General features: G+C 59.4%; 1 protein-coding gene across 22 annotated transcripts in view; it reads right to left on the bottom strand.

Moving 5' to 3' along the window:
• The window catches only part of CACNA1G (calcium voltage-gated channel subunit alpha1 G), a 61,943-nt gene that overhangs the window by 6,712 nt on the left and 42,131 nt on the right, over positions 1-13,100 (bottom strand). For 4 of the 22 annotated variants that reach the window (XM_053892188.1, XM_053892193.1, XM_053892190.1 and 1 more), the window contains 12 exons: positions 12,423-12,548; positions 11,705-11,794; positions 10,941-11,154; positions 9,002-9,055; positions 3,839-3,990; positions 3,005-3,114; positions 2,133-2,266; positions 1,780-1,850; positions 1,574-1,652; positions 1,358-1,479; positions 809-1,147; positions 24-167 (listed from right to left, as the gene is read on the bottom strand). In XM_053892188.1, the coding sequence (XP_053748163.1) occupies positions 24-167; positions 809-1,147; positions 1,358-1,479; positions 1,574-1,652; positions 1,780-1,850; positions 2,133-2,266; positions 3,005-3,114; positions 3,839-3,990; positions 9,002-9,055; positions 10,941-11,154; positions 11,705-11,794; positions 12,423-12,548 (1,635 nt within the window). The remainder of the gene's footprint in view (positions 1-23; positions 168-808; positions 1,148-1,357; positions 1,480-1,573; positions 1,653-1,779; positions 1,851-2,132; positions 2,267-3,004; positions 3,115-3,838; positions 3,991-9,001; positions 9,056-10,940; positions 11,155-11,704; positions 11,795-12,422; positions 12,549-13,100) is intronic. The other 18 variants (XM_053892196.1, XM_053892199.1, XM_053892197.1 and 15 more) reach the window with 7 other exon arrangements.

Below are 13,100 nucleotides of genomic sequence, written 5' to 3'. Positions count from 1 at the left end.
GCACGGCACAGGGGCACGGTAACCTGCGGGTCGGAGCCGCCCAGGCTGCGGGCGGGAGGCAAGGCAGAGGGCTGGCCCCCAGGGCCCGCCAGCTCTTCCATCAGCTTCAGCTCCCCCTCCAGGGAGCCCTGGATCAGCAGGGATATGGTGTCAAACAGCTGTCTGTCCTGGGGGGGGACCAGCCCATGAGGGGAGCGGGGATCAGAGGGGCAACAATGGGAAGTGTCGTGGCAGGGGATTGACAAAAGACACGGAGGGAAAAGGAGGAAGAGGTAACACACACACACACACACACACACACACACCAGCAACAGACAGACAGGAGAAGGGGGAGGGGAGGGGATGTAGGGAAGAGAGGTGAGGGAGGAAGGAGAAGGGGAGCCGGAGAGGAGAAGAGCTCAGGAGGAAAGAGGGAGAAGGGGAGCAAAGATAGGGAAAGGATGGAGAGGTGGAATTGGGCAGGTGGAAGGGTGGGAAGGAAAGAGGTTGGTAATCGGGCAAGGGTAAGAAAGAAACAGGAAGGAAACAGAAAACTTAGCCTTGAACCTAAGAGCCGAGAAGGGGAGGCCGGCTGGGCCGGAGGCACAGGGTGTGCTGGGGGCTTGCCGGGGTGGCCCCTAGGCTGCGAGCGCACGCAGCCACCGTCTGGGGGCGGGCGAGGGACCGCTCATCCCTCAGCATCCAAGCAGGAGGGGCAAAAGGACACAGGCGGGGCCCCGGGGTCTGCCACGCTGCCTGCCCGCTCCCTGCGCACCACCCACCCGGACCCACCCCACACCCCTCTTGGCAGGGGTGGCTGCTGGCTCACCGTGGGGTGCTCCAAGGAGAAGCGCGAGGCCGCGCCGGCAGCGTGGGCTGCAGCACCGGGCTTGGGGCTGTCGGGGCCCTCCACCCCGGGCCAGAGGAAGGGGCTGCCCAGAGGCGAGCGGGGCTGCGGGCTAAGCGTCTTCATCTCCAACTCCAGCTCGGCCTCCAGCTCGGCCTCCTCCTTGGCCTCCTTGTTGCTTTCCTCCAGGTGCTTCATCAGCACGGCGATCACCACGTTGACCAGCACGAACTGGGCCGTCAGCACAAAGGACACGAAGTAGATGGGGGAGATGACCGTGTTGTAGCAGGTGGACTCCTGGTCACAGTCCCGGAGGGTGTCCTGGGGGCAGAGAAAGCATTACACACTGTCCTGGGGAGAGGGAGTCCCGGAATGTTTCCGCCTGACGGACAGAAGGTCACATGCTTTCATTCGGGGTCAAGGAATTCATCCTGCCGGGGAATCTGGGCTCCAGGTGTGGGACCGTGTCTCTGGGGCCAGGGCCAGCCGGGGGCGGGGCGGGGAGGGGACACGGCTGTGGTGCGCCCTCACCTTCATAATGCCATTCCAATTGTCACCTGTGGAGACTCGGAAGAGGGTCAGGAAGGCCATGCCAAAGTTCCGAAAAGTGGCATGCCGGCCCAGGCCCTCGCAGGGGTGCGTCTCGTCACACTCTGGAGGAGGAGGGAAGGAGAGAGAGGCCTGAGTTAGTGCAGCAGCCCCGGGGCCTCCAGCCCTGACTCCTCTGCCCTCCCCACCCCGACTCACCCAGGTCTCCAAAGAGCTCCACACCCAGAGCTGCAAAGATGAAAAACAACAACATGAAGAGAAGTCCCAGGTTCCCCACCTGGAAAAGAGGAAAAGAAATGGGAGAGGTGCCACTGGATCTCCCAGCCAGCTTCCCTGAGCTCCCTTTGGAAAGCACCCCCTTCGCCCCGAGGGGACCCCTCCCACCCACCCCCACCTCCAGCTACCTGGGGCAGGGCCTGCATGACCGTATCCAGCAGTGCCCGCATGCCCACGGCCATCTTCAGCAGCTTCAGCACTGCAGAACAGGACAAAGTTGTGAGCGGGCCCCGCTGGGTCCCAGGCCACACAGCTGGTGGAGCCAGGGCCACGGTGGGGGCTGGGGTTGGTGGGATGGCCAGCCAGGCCGCCAGGGCCCTACCTCGGCCCAGCCCCCCCGGCCCTCCCCTTTGTCAAAGGCTGGGAGAGAGACCCATGGGATCACACACACACACGTACAAGGTCCCTGGCCGGCCACAGAGCCGACCCCTGCTATCTCCCCCTGGGTAGGCGCATGGCGGGCAAGAAGGCGGGCACCGACCTCGGGCAATGCGTAGCACCCTCATGATGCGGATGATGGTGGGGTTGATGGGCAGCGAGGCATTGACCTCGATCTCCTCCAGCGTGATGCCCATGATGGACAGCAGCACGATGGCCAGATCCAGCTGGTTCCACCTGGAAAGCCCAGGACACAGCTCCTTGAGTGGGGGGGAGTCGGGGGCACCGCGGAGGAGGGGGCAGTCAAAGTAACACAAGTGACTGCAGAAAGGAGGGTGGAGGTCAGCCAGTCCCGCCTCCCCATCCTGCAGAGAAGGCATGGCTTGACCCTGGTCACACAGCCCGTCGGTGGCACGGGTGGGGCCAAGACTTTAGCTCGAGGACCTCTACTTTCCATGTGTATTCATTCTTTTTTTTTTTTTTTTTTAATTTGGCACTTATATGCTGTTTACTAGGTGCCAAGCACTGTTTTAAGGGCTTTACAAAAAAAACTCTTAATCTTCATAGCTCTGTGATACGGACAGTATTATTATCGCTCATTTTACAGATGAAGAAATTGAGACACAGAGAAGTTAAGTCACTTACCCCAAGTCACCAGCTTCTAAGTGGGAGAGCCAGGATCCGAATCCGGTCCAGGCAGTCTGGCTCCAGGCTCTGTGCTCTTAAGCCCCAGTCTGGGCCACATGGACTTCCAGCTGCCAATGGCCCCCAGGCCCTGTCTTGTCAAATTCCTTCCCTTCCCTCCCGTCTCCCAGGCTCTGGACGGCCCCCCCTTCCCCCTCGCCATCAGCCCTGGGTGGGTCCTAGCGTGGAGGCTGAACCTCAGGAGTCCAGAAAGGTTTTCAGGCATTTCCCTGGGAGACATGCCCTTTCCCCACTCCCCCCCACCCCCCACCCCCCACCCCTCTCTGTTACCTGTCCTGGAAGAACCGGCGGAAGCCAAAGGCCACGAGTTTGAAGACCGACTCTAACACAAAGATGATGGTGAAGATGTAGTTGCAGATCTTCAGGGCCTCGTCCAGGATCTGGCAGGGATGGGTGGGGGGGTGTCTATGCAGGGTCTCCTAAGGCCCAGGGGTGGTGCCTGCCCCTCCCCCTCCATCACACTCCGGGATCTGGGAGACAGGTGAGTCTAAGGGGGCCGCTGGCCACCACACCGGGACAGAAGAGGGTCCTCATTCACATGCACGAGCCAAACTTTGAGCTAAAGGATCTCTCTCCTTGAGGGATGGTGAAGAGACCACATGAGAACGAGCTGGAGGCCACAGAAGGCTAGAACCCGGAAAGGGCCTGGTGCATTACTAATTCGACATCCCCATTTTACAGATGGGGAAACTGAGGCCTGGAGGACAGCTGACGGTGGCTGATTCGAGGAGTGGCAGGATCATTGGTGAGTTTAGAGCTGGACATTCACCAGAATCTAAACTCCAGAAGGGCAGACACTGGCCTTCACTGGTCTGTCTTCTTTACCCTCAAAGGGTAAAGAAGGAAGCACGTGGCAGGCACTCAATAAATATTTTGTCGGGGAAAGAAATCAGGTCCTCTACTTCCCAGCTGCGTGACCTTGGTGTAGTCGACTAACCTCTCTGAGCCTCAGGGTCCTCATCTGTGAAACCAAGACGATACCCACTTCCAGGGGCCACTGCAAGGTGTACAAGAGGGCGCCCAGCACTTGCCTGAGGTCCCCTGGCACGGGCTGGGGTAGCCTCAGCCTGCAGTCCCACGGCTGGAGGCAGGACTCACTCCTACCTGGGGCTGCTGGTAGTGCTCCATGGCCATGGTGACCACATTCAGCCCGATGACACCCGTGATGAAGAGATCCAGATAATGGCTGGTGCACAAGTGGTGAACGAGGAGCCGGAAGCGAGAGTAGTCTGAATAGTAGGGTTTGCACTGGGCCTCTGGTGGGGTGGGGGGTGGGGGGGGAGAGCAGAGCAGCCGTCGGGCCCCTGCCCGCTGCGCCCCCTCCACCCAAGTCCCTCACAGCCGCCAGCCTCTAATGCCAGAGCTGAAACATTCCAGTATCATCCGCATCCTCGCCCTCCACACACCGCCTTCCTCGGGGCGGGGGCGGGGGGAGCTCTCTCGCGTCTGCCCTCCAAGCGTCTGTTCTACTGGCCACAGTTGGGTGCAGAAGGGGTCAGGACATGCAGAGCTCCCTGCCCACATTAGACACCAGGTGAGCCCCCTCCCCAAGGCAGCCTCCCAAATCCGCCGGCCCCTCGCAACGCCCTTGACTTGGCGTTCCGCAGCAAGGCCAGATCGGTAAGACGAAACACAACCGGTCTTATCAGGCTCAGAGGAAGCTCCATCAGCAGAGAGGCAAAGGCCCTTGCTCTCAAGCTCAGCCCCCCGAGGGGGAGCAGAGCAGATTACACAGAGCTGGGATTTGGAGATAACACCGGAGATTGGAAATTGGACATCCTCTTGGCCGGCCGCGCTGACCCGCCCTGAGGGCCTCCAGAGGGGCAGGAGCCTGGGCCTCCGGTGCCCTCACGGGGGGTGCGGGGCAGAGGGAGGCCACGGGGCTCTGCTCTTCCCCCAGATTCACGTGGGAGGGCTCCACCTGAAGGACTCACCCAGTTTCTAACGAGGCAATGCCCTGCTCTCGAGTGGCAGGCTAGCATCAGGCTCCAGGCTGGGCTGGAAGCACTGTCTGAGATCTGTCAGAGGCATATTTCTCTTGTAATTAGCGAACCACTTAGTTATAAAATCATGGTGCCAGAAGGTTGGCCTGCTAAGCAGGCGGAATGAATCTGGGGGCAGAAGATGGCAGGGGGCCCCCTCCTCCAGGTGCTGAGGAAAGGCCAGGCCAAGTTGGGGATAGATGTCATCTGGAGGCGGTTGACAGATCGGTCTCCCAGGCAGCCACAGAGAAAGAAGAGGCTCCCCGTGGGGAGGCTTGGGGCAGCCTCAGGTCCCAGACAGCCCTTCCCCCTCAGAACGTCTAGGGCAGAAGCCAGCCAGCGAGGGCTGCAGCCTCTGAGGCCGGTGCCAGGGGTGGCTGGCTCAGGGGCAGCAGGAAGCTTTGGGTCCGGGCCAGCTCAGTTATAAGTGTCCTTCCCCATGCAGAGGACTATTTCACAGAGAGGGAAACTGAGTCAGGGGGTGGCCTGGGGGGTGGCCAGGGGGTGGCCTCCCACCCAAGGCCGAAGGAAGAAGAGTGCCCAAGAGCTGCACGTTCGGCCTCGCCTGACGCCACTCTCCAGCATCGGCCTCGATGTGTGGATAACCAAGAGGCCGGAAGTCCCGAATGTTCTGGCACACCACAGCGTGGGTTATGCCATCATCTCGTTTTCGGAGATGGGCCGGCCAACTGTGGCTTTGTTAGCTCAGGTGGCCCTCCTGATCCCCAGGACGGGGTGGGGGTGGAGAAGCTCAGGACAAGGGACAACATGAGGCCACGGGTCATCCACACTGCGATTGTGGAGGGTGGACCCGGCGAGCCGGGCGTCTTCCTTCCTTCAGTACCCACAAGAACCAGAGGGCGCTAATCGCCCTGCGTTGCCTTAGCAGCTGGAACACTGTCTCTGCATTAATCTCCATAAGTGCCGAGAGCACCCGATCCCATTATGCTAAAATATGAATGGAGAATTAACTAAAATGTTTGAATACAATTAGGTTAGAAAAAGCAGCTCCTTATTAGCCCCATTATTAGCTAAGATAATGCAGAGGAGAGGTGGGGAGAGTCTCCCTCTCCCCTGTCCCCCTAGCCTGACTAGGTAGCAGCCCCAAACTGAAGGGGGCTGCTGTCACCACCTCTGCCTTCTGGCCTTGCTCTGGCTGTCTGAGGGCAGGTGGGCTGGGACTAGCTTGGGACCCTCCTCCCCGCAGCCCATAGGAAAGGTGGGGACAAGGCTGAGGCCGGGCATCTGCTCGTAGCGACAGGTGCCAGGCCCTTGAGGTCTGCGGCTCGAGCCCCAGTCCCAACCCCAGACCAGCAGATGCCGAGGCTGCCAGAAATCCCCCTTCAGAGCACAGGTCCAAAGAGTCCCAGGGCCAATCTGATCAGCATGTCCTTGGTCAAACTCTTTGTTTTACAGAGGAGAGAATGAGGTCCGGCACAAGTGGGTTGTCCACACATGGTGAGGCCGTGACGGAGCCAGGATCCGAACTCCCAGCCCCAATCCCTTGCCAGCTGCCTGGTGGGTTTAGACCTCGAAGAGTTTGCCCGAAGGCTCTCGCCGTTAGGCTTTGGATGATACCACCCCCTGCCTGAGCTCAGAGAAGTAGAGACCTCCTGGAAGAGCCCTGGGCAGGTCTGGTGCTCCAAGAGCTCCGGCCATAGCCCCTCTCCCTGCCCCCCACCAGTACGAGCTGCCTTAGGCGGAGAAAATGGCAGAGCTGGGCAGTAGGAGGAGGGCACCTCCAGGACTGCCCAGCCCTCAGCCGAGGGCAAGAGCCAGGAGAGGAGCAGGGACAGCACGGCTGTGAGTGAGGGCAGCAGGCGCAGGTAGTTAGTAGAGCCCGAGGCACAGCCAGGGCAGAGGGTTTGCAAGGAAGAGTGACAGGGAGTAGGCGGAAGGCAGGGGTTCCTCCCAGGGACACAGGCCCCCTAGGGCAGAGGCCACACCTTCAGCTGCTGTGGCCAGGCCTGATCACTGGGTCCCAGCGGAAGGAGAGAGGGTGAGTGGACGCAGGTGCCACAGGTGGCTGAGGGGAGTGGTCACCCGATCAGCCGGTGGCCCCAGTCCCTCCCTTCGCCTGGAAGCTGGGCTGGACCCAGGTGCCCGGTCAGGCCCATTCCCCTGATGATCGAGGGCGCTTCCCTTCTGCCTTTCCCTGGGGTCTGGCTGGCCCCCTCCTCTGGGAGCAGCACAGAGCGAGAGCGGCGCTGGCCGGGAGGTGTGGTGCATGGGGGTTTGATTCCAGCTGCCCCAGACTAGGGGCATCACACAGTTGGCTAGACCAAGCACCGTCCCCTGGCAACTGATTGAAAATGCGGACGTTCAGGTCCTGCCCCAGACCGCTCCATGAGAATTTCTAGGGCGGTGCTCAAGCATCTGTGTTTTAGTACGTTCTCCAGGTGATTCTTACACGCACGGAAGTTTGAAAAGCTCTACCAGCGACCACACAGAACACCAGGTTTGGGAAAGAGGGATGGGGGGTGATCTGAGCCCCTATTAAGGGTCTCTGAGTCTTCATTACCAGCTGGAAAGGTAAGACACGCTATTGTCATCAGGGTATATGCTTGTATGTGCCAACGGGCGCATGGCGGAATGTGACTGGAATGGGGGTGCAGCGTGAAGGTAACAAAGGTATTGGGCATCGAATGGGTGTGTTGGGAGGAGCTCTGGGCCCAAGAGGGTCTGAGCGTGTTAATTCCTGGTGGAGAAGACTCTGTGGGCCAGCCCCAGGCCAGGACAGTGTTGGGGTAAATGTGTATGTGTGGACACTTCGGCCTGCAGGCCAGGTGACCCCGTAAGGGAAAACCTGTAGGGTACTTCCTCCCGCCCTCCCTCACCCCTAACACATCAGGAATTCGCAGTACAGCCTGACACAGAGACATGGGACCCAGGCAAATAGTTACGAATTGGCAAGAGCCTCCTGAGCGCCCAGACAGAGGGTCTCTCAATGACAAATACCATAGCTTGGCATCATGGGGACAGGAGACATCAACCCTCAAGGATGGCCTCCCAAAACAAGGCTCAGGGGGTCCCTGAGCCCCCACAGATCAGGTAGCCCAGCACCCAGAGGGCAGCGTCTGCCGGGGTCTGGCGTCTGGGGGAGCACAGAATAGTGGAGAAAGTCCCAGCCCAGCGGTTCCCAGCCTGAAGTCTCAAGTCCTCTGCAGCCTGAGAAGGCAGCCACATGGGGGTCCTTAACGTTCTTTTCAATATTTCCAAAAGCGTAAAAGAAATCATACATAGGCCTGTGTTAAGGCCCCATGGACTAATTTGATGGCAAAATGGTCTTTCTTTGCTACCGTTGAGTGTGAAACCCTCTGCAGCTCAGAAGCTCTGGTTAGCAATTAGATGTGCCTCTGATTAGTAAAAACAGCGAAAAAAAGTCATTACTGAAGGTGCTTGTAACTTCAAAGACAGTCTCTTAAAATGTGGGATCTGCTGGAGGACGTGATGAGGGGTGCCCTTGAGGACGAACAGGCTGGGAACCACCTGGGGAAGACATCAGAGGGTGTGACAAGGCCCCGCGGCCTGTCACAGGGTCTCCGAGCCTCTGACCCTCTGTCGAGGGCCCGTGTTGGGGGAGGCAGCGGCCAGAGGACCAGGGGAGGGAGAGCAGGACCAAAGCCATCCCGGCGGGGGCAGGTGGGGGGTGGGGCACGGCTCTCAAAGACAAAGACCCAATTCACTCCCAAATCTTTGGCTTTTAGGGGCCAGAAGCTTGTGGCCAACTCAGGCCTCAGATACCCCATCCTGCTGTTCGTAGGGATGACGTGGCCACCGCGATTACTTGACTCTTAATGAGTCTGTTCAATTATTCATCGTTACATTTTTAAAACAAATCCTTTCCCTCTCTGCTCCTCTCATCCTGCTTTGCTTGGATCAAAGTCTTCCCTTCAGACAAAAGGAGACGGGCGAGATTTGCAGCTCTAATAATCGAACGGTGTGACAGGGAGGAGGAGCGGGAGCGGGACCGGGCAGCAGGGGGCTGGGCGGCTCGGCCCTTGGAAGCCTTGCGGGAGAAGGAGGGTCCGCCACGAGGGGTCAGAGGAAGGGGCGTGCAAGGCCCTCAGCCCCCGGCCGGTGTAGCACAGGCCTATAGGATGACGCAGAGCCCGGCGGCGCCCCGGGGACCCTCACTCCCTCGCCCCAAGAGGATGGAATCAATGAGCCACGGAGGGGGGGAAGCAAAGAGGACATCCCAGCACGCATGAGGCGGGCCTGGGGGCAGGTACGGCTTGACTGCCCCCGGGCCTCGCCCTGGAACCCACAACCCCAGACGCAGTACCTGGCGCCGCGCTGGAGGAGCTGCCGGAAGCATTTACATCGTCCAGCATTAGATCTAAAAGAACGAAACACGACATTGGTCACTGGCCGGACCAGCTGGGCTGGGCAGGGCCCCCTAGAAGCAGCTCGCTCCCCCTTGGCTCCAACCCTCACTCCGCCTATGAATGGGGTGTGCTGAGCATGGCTGGCTGGTCCTGAGTGTCCAGCCCCAAGCTCCGGGCCCAGGGCACTTGAGGAAGATGAGCAATCGGGCCAGCCCATAGGGGTCACAGGGGCAGAGGGCCGGAGGCACGGCGAGGGGCAGGCAGTCCGTCATCAGAACAGACGTCCACTCCTACCCGTGACTCGGCCTCAGCACCACCTGAGATAGCTACAGACCCCAGAAGGGGAGCCAGCTGGTCAGGCAGGACCACAAGTGCCTCCTGCCAAAAGAATTCCATGTGCAGATGCCCTGCCGAGAAGGCAGACTGCAAGGAGGGGTGGGGCCGATGGAGCAGGGGTGGGAGCGTGGCTGCTGGGGGTGGTGTGCCAGCTCAGCCTCAGGCATCCACACGGAAAGCCCAGCGGGGGCCCTACCCCAGAGCTGAGCGAGGGGCCTGGGGCACGGGCGTTGAGGACGTGGGACGTGGAGAACCGTACCACCCACCGCTGCCCGGAGGCCAGTATCTCCTTGCCTCCGGTCCTGAGCAGCCCCCACCTCCCCTCGCACAGGGAGCTTTGGCTCTGTCCCTCCCCTGCCCACCCCCCCCCACACCCCCTCCCCTCGCTCCAGGTGTCCCTCCCAGGTAGCAGGAGATAGAGCCACGGGGAGAGTGGAGGGGGGGTGGCACCACAGCCCCTAACCCATTTGGTAGTACTCACATTTCAACAAACCAAAGGGAAAGCTCAGAGCACTGCACACATCTTACTGGCGTAAGGAAGGCGGTGTGTGAAAGGAAGGGTGCAGAGAAGGGAACCCCGCAGACCAAACAGAGACAGACACACAAAGGCTTAGAGAAACCCACACAGAAAGACACTCAGCGAGAAGTGGGCAGTGACTGAGAGAGAGAGTCACAGAGATTACTGAGTACCAGACAGACGGACAGGAACCCTGCAGACAGGGAGACAGGTGCAGACACACCTGGAGAAACAAAGGGGCTCCCGCGCCCGTTACTTCTCTGGAATCCTTCCCGGAATCTGTGTCTTTCCCCTTAGTCTTGGCCCACCCCTGGCGTAAGAGCACGAGGAGGGATCGGATGGGGGCCTCCCCCAGCCCAAGCCAAGAGATGTTGGAGGTCACAGGTGAGGGGGCTGAGGGGTCGAAGGCTTAGAGTCCCTGTAACTTCAGACCTTCCCTGAGCCAGGAGAGATTTTTCACGCCCCGCCCCCGCCCCAGGCTTGGCCCCCCCCCCAAAAAAAAAAAAGACAGCCAGGAAGCCAGGGACTTTTGTTGGAGATGAGGAGAGAGTGGGTCTGGGGTTCTCTCATGCTGCTTGTGCATTTGTAGTTTCTGCCGAGGCCTTGCTCAGCAGCTACAGACACTAGGCAGGCACAGGGTCAAGGTGCTCGCTCCCCAACCTTGGAGCAGACCCATCTGGCACCTGGGCCAATCCCTGGGTCTCTGGGCGAGCGACAAAGTAGGGTGATCCTTATCCTGCAAGGCTCCCCTGAGGGACGAGCTGGCAGAGGTCATGCATCAGCTTCGACCTGGCATCTCGTCTGAGGAGTACGATGCTGAGACCTGGGGAGCCCCCCAGGGTGGGGGGTTGCTCCCCTCCCCCACGGGGCCGAATTGGTCTGCTTCATGCGTGCTCTAAAGGCTGACATGCTCTTGAGGGGAAGGAGGTGAGGAGGGGGCGGTGGGAGCATCTTCTCCCTGCCCCCAGCCCCAGCCCCTGGTCCCCTGCAGTCACAAGGCCAAGGTCAAGCACGACTCAGAGAGATGTGGAAAGACTACCGACCAGCCATCTGCTTCTCCTTACTCCTTCTCTTTTTCTCCAGTCTCCGCAGACGCTTCTCCTCCCGCCGCCGGGCCTCCTCCTCCTCCTGGTGCTGCCGACACTTGTGGAAATTCTCCACCACCACGCCCACAAACATGTTCAGGACAAAGAAGGCCACAATGAGCAGGAACGAGATGAAGTATAGCAGCATCCAGGGGTTGTGGTTCATGATGGGCTGGTGGGGATCAGGAAGGACAGGTGGAGGCATCAGGCAGGGATACGTCAGACCTGACTGTCTCAGGTGCCACCCCACAGCCCGGGTTCCTTAAGACAAGGTCTGCAAACTTGGTTAGCTACAGGGCCCCAGCAGGTGCTGCGAATGAATGGGAGGGGTGGGGACTGTGGCAAAGTAGAGAGTAGATGTTCTACCCCAAAGAGGCACCGGCTGCTCGGTTCCAGGTTAACTCCTGCCCTGAGGCAGTGCAAGCCCTATGTTCCCAGATCTCCAGACTTCTGAGCAGGCCCAACTCTGGATTTTCACATGAAATCCACCAATTTTTAAATGTTTGCTACTAATTCAAAGAAGTGTAAACATGTTGCAATCCAATACAACACGCCCAGATATGGCCCTCAGGCTACTGGTCAAATCCTCAGCTAATGGGGTGATGCCTCTTTGATGGAATTTGCCAATCAGCCTTGCCCTCTTTCTGTCCCGTGCCTGCATCCCATCATGCCTTGTTGAGTGACCCGAGCCCAAAGATGGATCCTGCCCACCTCAGCCCTACCTGTTGGTCCACACCCACGGCATCCAGCCCGTCGTACATGATGTCCACCCAGCCATCTTTGGAGGCCAGCACGAACAGGGACATCAGGGCCTTGGGGCGGGGCGGGGGGGGGGGGAGGAGAAACCACGTGAAACCTAAGATGTATGGCTAAACCACCCACCACCTGTCCCCAAAGCACCTCATGGCAGCAGCTCAGGGGACCCTAGCCTTTCAGAGGTCAGGCCTAATCACACTCTGGGCCCTAGAAGAACTCTCTGTCCCGGGGCCCCATGGCTGGTATGAAGCCAAAGAAGCCATGGAAGACGATCAAGCCCTCTGACCTCAGCCAGGAGGAGCCAGAGACACCAGAGCCCTGGAAAATCCAGAGAGCAAAACCAGGCTGGGTCTGGGAAACAAACCAGCAAGAGGGAGTGAGCCATTTCATTTTCGACATTTCTCCATTTTTCCAAATATGGAGTAAGCAAAGGCAGTATCTCGAGAATATAGATGTGGCCGGTCCCATGCTCAGCAAATCCACACATCATTTCATCGCACCCTTAACGACAAACCCCCGAAGAAATACCATTATGTCCCATTAGCCAGTTGATGAAGCTGAGGCCCTGGCAAGTCAGTTGCCCTGCGTGCATCACTACGCATGCGCCCGTGTCCCCTCCAGACTCCTGCTACTACCCCTGCCCCCACCCCCACCCCCACGCCCACCCCGGAGCACGGAGCTCACCTGGCCGAGGTTGTCAAAGTTGTACTTGTGCCGGACCCACCGGTAACTGGCCTCAGCACAGTCCGATTTGTTGGTGATGTTCCTGGTGTCCTCGCCCTGGCACACGAAGAACTTCCCTTTGAAGAGCTGGGCACAAACATCCCCAGAGACAGAGCGAAGTGAGCTGTGGCCATGGGAACTCACCAGCCCTTCCTCCCCCACACAAGCCCCGGGGCCAAAGAGCTCTGGGCACACCCTGAGTGAGGACAGGGTGCTCAACCAAGTCAGGGAGACACTGACAGAAGCCTCCCCCGCAGGCGCCCCTTCCTCTGGGCTCCTGGGAGCAGAGGCCTTAGAGGAGAAAAGGTCATCGGGGCAGGTGCTGAGGAAGGCTGGCAGGAGGGGAATAGTTATTTATTTTCTACAAAGGGTGAAGCCAGGGGTTTTCCAAGAGGGGTCCGTGGACCAGCAAACAGCAGCGGCTGGGAACACGCTAGGAATGCAGATTCTCAGGCCCACCCCAGACCCGCTGAACCAGATACTCTGGGGGAGGGGGCCTGGTTTAATGGTGGGGGCAGGCTAGGTATTATAGACTCCACTTTACAGATGAGGAACACTGAGGCTCAGAGGAGTAAATTCACTCACTAAGGTTGAATGTAGGTGGCAGAAAGGGGGCTTGAACGCAGGTATTTCTGACTG

Source organism: Panthera pardus, unplaced genomic scaffold (assembly GCF_024362965.1).
Source record: "Panthera pardus isolate Hobbes unplaced genomic scaffold, ASM2436296v1 HiC_scaffold_3, whole genome shotgun sequence".
Classification (NCBI taxonomy): domain Eukaryota; kingdom Metazoa; phylum Chordata; class Mammalia; order Carnivora; family Felidae; genus Panthera; species Panthera pardus.
This window is presented reverse-complemented; position numbering and strand designations above follow the sequence as displayed.